Source organism: Propithecus coquereli, unplaced genomic scaffold (genome assembly GCF_000956105.1).
Source record: "Propithecus coquereli isolate 6110/MARCELLA unplaced genomic scaffold, Pcoq_1.0 Scaffold249, whole genome shotgun sequence".
Classification (NCBI taxonomy): Eukaryota; Metazoa; Chordata; class Mammalia; order Primates; family Indriidae; genus Propithecus; species Propithecus coquereli.
Window position 1 is genome coordinate 2,543,975 of NW_012148052.1, and position 5,803 is coordinate 2,549,777.

A 5,803-nucleotide genomic window follows, 5' to 3' on the forward strand; every position below is an offset into this window, starting at 1 on the left:
GATTGTTTTTTAATATGGAAAAATTAAGTTGGTAATATTGTGCCAAACCGTTTTTAAAAATTATTGATTCCTGAAATCCAAAAGTCAGGGAACCCATGATTTAGAGACTTTGGCTCCAATATAGTCTTTGCTGTTGAGTATATTTCACATACCATTGCTGAAGGTATTTCTTAAATGTGTTTTGCAGTGTCTAATAAGTGATGAACTACAGCTGAAGGCTTTTCCACATTCATTACAATCATAAGGTTTTTCTCCAGTATGAATTCTCTGATGTTTAGCAAAGGATGAATCATGCCTAAAGGCTTTCCCACAATGACTGCATTCATAAGGTTTCACTCCAGTATGGACTCTCTGATGGATAGAAAGATGTATTCTCTGGCTAAAGGCTTTCCCACATTCCTTACATTTATATGGTCTTTCTCCTGTATGAATTCTCTGGTGTTGGGTTAGGTATGTGCTGTGGCTGAAGGTTTTACTGCATACATTACAAATATAGGGTTTCACACCCGTATGAATAATCTCATGCTGCCTAAGGTGTCTAATCTGGAAAAATGCTTTTCCACAGTCTTTGCATGTAAAAGGTTTCTCTCTAACATGAGTTCTCAGATGCTGGATCAGTCCAATGCTCTGGCTGAAGGCTTTCTCACATACTCCACATTCATAGGGCTTCTCCCCAGTATGAATTCTAACATGTTGAGTAAGGGATGAAGGATGTCTGAAGGTTTTTCCACATTCCTTACATTCATAGGGTTTCTCACCAGTATGGATTCTCTGATGTGGAATAAGGGATGAACTTTGGCTAAAGGCTTTTCCACATTCCTTACATCTGAAAGGTTTCTCTCCAGTGTGAATTCTCATGTGTTCAGTAAGGTGAATCAGCTGTTTGAAGATTTTTTCACAAATATTACATTCAAAAGTTTTCATCTTCGTATAACTCCTTGAATTATTAATTAAATCTAAATTGTATCTGCTTCTTTTTCCAGATGTGTCATATTTATGGTCTTGTTTTCTTGAAAGATTTACTGGTCCTGGCATAACTTTTGAATTCACATTAATTCTTTTCTCACATCTGTTAGATTGTTGGCCTCTCTCCTGAGCAAGCATTTTCTTGCAGATCAAGGAGATTTGCCCCTCACCCATTTCTTGGTTTTCTGGCTGGCTTTCTAAATTATCACATTTGGAGACTCTTCCCAACGTGGAATACAAGGTGCTTCCTCTAGTAGACCTTTCCATCATCAGACCCTGGTGTAATTCTTCCCATGAGATGTCATTCTTTAAGGTTGACTCATTGGTTTCTGTTTTACTCTCCAAGTCTAAAAGAAATCCAAAAATAAAAATGACCCATATTCACTGCACTTTAAAAAATAAATCACCACAATAAGAATGAGAGGAAAAAAATAATATAAACTAGGTACAGGAGGTTTGGATGGTCTTTCAATGTGATCCTGCCACCTAGAGAGCTGATATGAAAGCAAGTGAAGAAGTGGTCAGAGGAAAAAAGATACTGAAAGTATGTAAGGTGTCTTTAAGAAATTGGGAGGAGCTCATCCATGTGAATTGCAAGAGGAAATAAACTAAGGAGAATAAGAGCAAATATCAAAAGATAAGAATAAGGAAGATAGGATTCTAAGACCATATCATCTTAAGCCCTTATTTCTATGACAGAATTTTCTTTACTTAAGAAAACAAATATTTTTAAAAAGTATTTATATCAAATACTTTGTAAACATCAAAATAAAACATTAAGTAATGCAAGAATGCAACAATTAAAAAAGAACGGCATCTTACTATCTGGGATGAGATTCCCTCCAGTCTCTGACAGTTTGGGAATGTATCCATTCAGACATTTCCCAACAAAATGTATATGTGAATGTATGTATTTATGTATATATGATCTTAAATATACATTTGTACAAAAAAGGGATCAGGGTATACATATAGTTCTGCATCTGTTTTGTTTTGTATATCTTACGGGCCTCTTTCTATATCTGTACATTTGAGATTACCTCATTCTAACAACCTAATTGTGTTCTACTATATGGACATATCATAATTTCACTTTTCCCTATGGAAAAATATTTACTTTGTCTCCAACTTTTCACTATTACAAATTAAACCACAATCTATTATATATAATTATACACACATGCTTGTATACTCCTGTCAGTATTTCATTAGGTTTACTAGAGAAAGTGTTGGGTTGTGCATGTGTACACTCAGCAAATGTAGGTGCCTTTCCCTGCATACTCAATAGATTTGATTAACCTTCATAACTTTTGCCCATATAAGATGTGGAAAATGGTTTTCCTCAATTTGTGACAAAATATTAACTACTTTTTAAAATCTTTAAGGACAGAGAATATATATTTTACCCATAGTATACCTGGCATAACATTTTTGGATGAAGGAATTTTTCCCTGATATTCTTTCCATTCCCATACATCCGTTTTGGACCCTGCCATCCTAAAGCACCAATGTTTCCTATTCACAAAAAAATCTCATTCCCTAGGATTTTGGAAAGTACACATTCAGACATTTCCCAGCAAGATGTATATGTGAGTGTATACATTTACTAACCTCACTTCAGTAACAACACATAAAAAGTATTCAGAAATAGCTGGATAAATTTTGGAGTGGGCTTTAAAAGCAAGCAGAGATGTTCAGGTTACTTAATACAGGGAAAGGGGAGTCAGTTCACTTTTCTGTTTAGGATAATAACAAGATAAATGTGATATTTTAAATGGTCAAATCAGGCAGTAACATTCAAGATGAGTGAGAAAAAGACAGTAAGACATCAACAACGCAACTAGAAATTTTAGTAATTCAGGCAAGAAGTGATGGAAACTTCACTTAGCATTGTATCAACACAAGTAGAAGAGAAGCAGATCTAATAGGTAATATCAAGGAAGATACCATGAGAATGAGGAAAAAACAGAGTAGAAAACATGATATTCTTGCTGATATCATTTCTAGGGACTGAAAGAACACTGGAAGTTAGGATGAGAAACTTGCTTAGGTGAGAAGATGGTTTCTGGTTTCGGATATACTGGGTTTGAAGTGACAACAGTACTTCTATATAGAGATGACATGAATGCCAGGGATATGCAGGAATAGAGTTCATATAGACACATAAGACAAAGATGAAAATCTGGAGAACATAGATATGGAAAGGATAGTTGAAACCATCGCAAAGTACTTGTAGGAGTTTGTGTAGAAACAGAATAGCAGTGTAAAACACAGAGGTTTCTTAGGGATTGTGAAATCTGTTCTCCCCACTTTTAGACATACAACTAGATTATATTTCCCAATCTTCCTTAAATTAGATTGAGTGACATAACAAAGGATTCCCCTGTGAAGTAAATGAGAGTGAAAATGATGTGAGCCACTCCAGGCTGGCTCATAAAACCTCCCAAATGAGCTCCTTCGTGCTCTGACTCTTTGCTGGCTAAATGGAGATGATGAGGAGGCCCCCTAGGGGATGATGGAGCCACAACGAGGCAGGAACCTCGGTCCTGAATTCTCCAGATGGAGAATAACTGCCAACTGACCTAAACAATTTCTCCAGACCAGTATATGAGCAAGAAATAAGTTCATATTCTGTTTGAGATAATTTATGGCTCAAAATCTGTCACAAAATTTTGGAGTCTATTTGTTACAGTAGTTTAGCCAATCCTAACAAAGGCAGAAATTATATTAATATATCCACATTAAAAAAGACATTGAAGAGAAGCCCTGAAAAAGCAGTAAGAGACAGAGGAAACAAAAATTATTAAACTAGCTAATGGAGGAAAGGATATTAAGGTGACAAGGTCTGTATAACTTAATGCTGCCATGTAGAATAGCATCATAAGAACACACAAACTGTGGAGTCAGAATGATTAGAAGTAAAATACTGACTCCACCAAGTACTAGGTAATTTCACTGTATACATTTCTTAACCAGCCTCCTCCTCCTCATTTGTAAGATGGGGCTAATGTAGGACTCACAGAGAGGTATTTACCCACTTGGCAAATACCTATCATTGTTACTGTTCACATTGTTACTGTACACATTGAAGAAGACTGCTAAAAGCCATTGGATTTGGTAAGAAGGAATTGTGTGGTGATTTCTCAAAAAGCCATAAATTATCTGGCATGAAAAATTAAATTACACAAGTTAAAAAGAGAATAAGAATTGAAGCTGTGATCACAGAATAAGTGTTTTTTAAAAATTGAAAATGAAATAACTGAGACAGTGAAACCAATGATAAAATGACATGAGAATCCAGTGAAGTGGACTGTGTTTAATGAGAAGAGATTTACATACATCTAAGTGTATTAAAGATAGGAAAGAAACTGTGATCACAGCAAGGTTTGGAATACTGGAGAAAGAGGTAAAAATTACGAAAGTCAGATCAAGAGAAATAGTGAAGAATGTTAACCCTGATGAGAAAGGTGTCTCTTTTCCAAGATGCAGGTTCAGGAAAGGAGTGACAGAAATGGTAGAATCAGCTTTCTTGTGTGTCCTATCCAGATGGCTTTGGCCTTCTCCGCCACTTGGAGAAGGCTTTGAGGGGAATTCTCTGGCCGGTGTCACAAATGCCCCATCTGCCCTGCTCTTACCTGAACCTGGACATCCTGAAATCTCTCTCTCCATCAGCCATGGTTCTTCTCCTTTCTCCAACTGGGAAATCACACCAGGTTTGGAAAGCTGATATCCTGCTTATGGGGAAGAAAAGACTGTACGTGCTGAGGTCAAAGAGTCATCCCAAGAATTTAAAAATGGTCCTTTGTTATTCAGGTCTTCTGAAGAAAGTTGAGTAGAAAGACCAGGACAGAAAAGACCACAGCAATCCTGATTTGGTGTTCAGAAGCAATTAGAAACCTCTAATATAGAACCCAAAGCCCAAGCAAAACACTTAATTTAGAAACAAAGATTTTCTTCCAATAGACAGGTTCTATTTTGAAGGGGAACCCATCCTTACCCACTGAGACCAGGTTCCCATAGTTCTCCAGCATCACCTCCCGGTACAGATTTCGGTGAGCAGGGCCCAGCTGCCCCCACTCCTCCTGGGTGAAGTCCACAGATATGTCCTTGAAGGTCAACAGTTCCTAGAACATCAAATATGTTCCTTTTCAGCCAGAGTTCAGGAAGTTGTTCTGACCTTGTCTAGATGCTAAGAGATTCCAGTCAAGTTTTCCTGGATATCCTTTGCTAATAGTTTGGTTGATTCTGCTGGAGGTTATAAAACAATGCATAGAGTATGTGAGTTGCCTTTGCAGCTTACAATTTAGATGAAGGGAAAGCGTTCACGAAATATTAAAGGTCACAGAACTGTGTGCAGTAGTTTAAAGATAACAAAGTTAAGGAGTATTTGGGGAGGGGAGAATTCTAAAGGGGCTAAGGCCACAGAAAAGACAGGGACCTTTGTTGGACTCAAAGAATTGGTTAAAATGAGAATATTTTAGCATGGGTAAAATATCCTTAGCTATATTTTTCTGTTAATAAGAAAAGTATAAGAGAACAGCATGTTTTCAGAGGGAGCATGTATTCTGCCTATAAGGAAGACACCTCGACCAAGGCAGACACAACTAAGGCAGACACTCTGGTTTGTGAAGTACAAGAGCTTATTATGCATGATCCACACAAATTAAATAATCACTTGCTAGTTATTTTTAAAAAATACTCCCAAATGCAGAGATAATTCAGAAGCCGGGAAGCTGAAATAAAAACAAATCCCCTAAGTATGGAGGCTAGTTTAATGCTTTTTATGTATCGTGAACAGTTCTGAAATGTATTTCAGGCCTATTAGGCTGATGTTAGC

General features: G+C 36.9%; 1 protein-coding gene across 1 annotated transcript in view; it reads right to left on the reverse strand.

The window, feature by feature from the left end:
* Positions 1-37: 37 nt before the first annotated feature.
* The window catches only part of ZFP69B (ZFP69 zinc finger protein B), a 15,117-nt gene continuing 9,351 nt past the window's right edge, over positions 38-5,803 (reverse strand). Inside the window, exons 3-5 of the mRNA XM_012646688.1 lie at positions 4,964-5,090; positions 4,602-4,697; positions 38-1,313 (exon numbers count right to left, since the gene is read on the reverse strand). Of these exons, the coding sequence (XP_012502142.1) occupies positions 145-1,313; positions 4,602-4,697; positions 4,964-5,090 (1,392 nt within the window). The 3' untranslated portion in view covers positions 38-144. The remainder of the gene's footprint in view (positions 1,314-4,601; positions 4,698-4,963; positions 5,091-5,803) is intronic.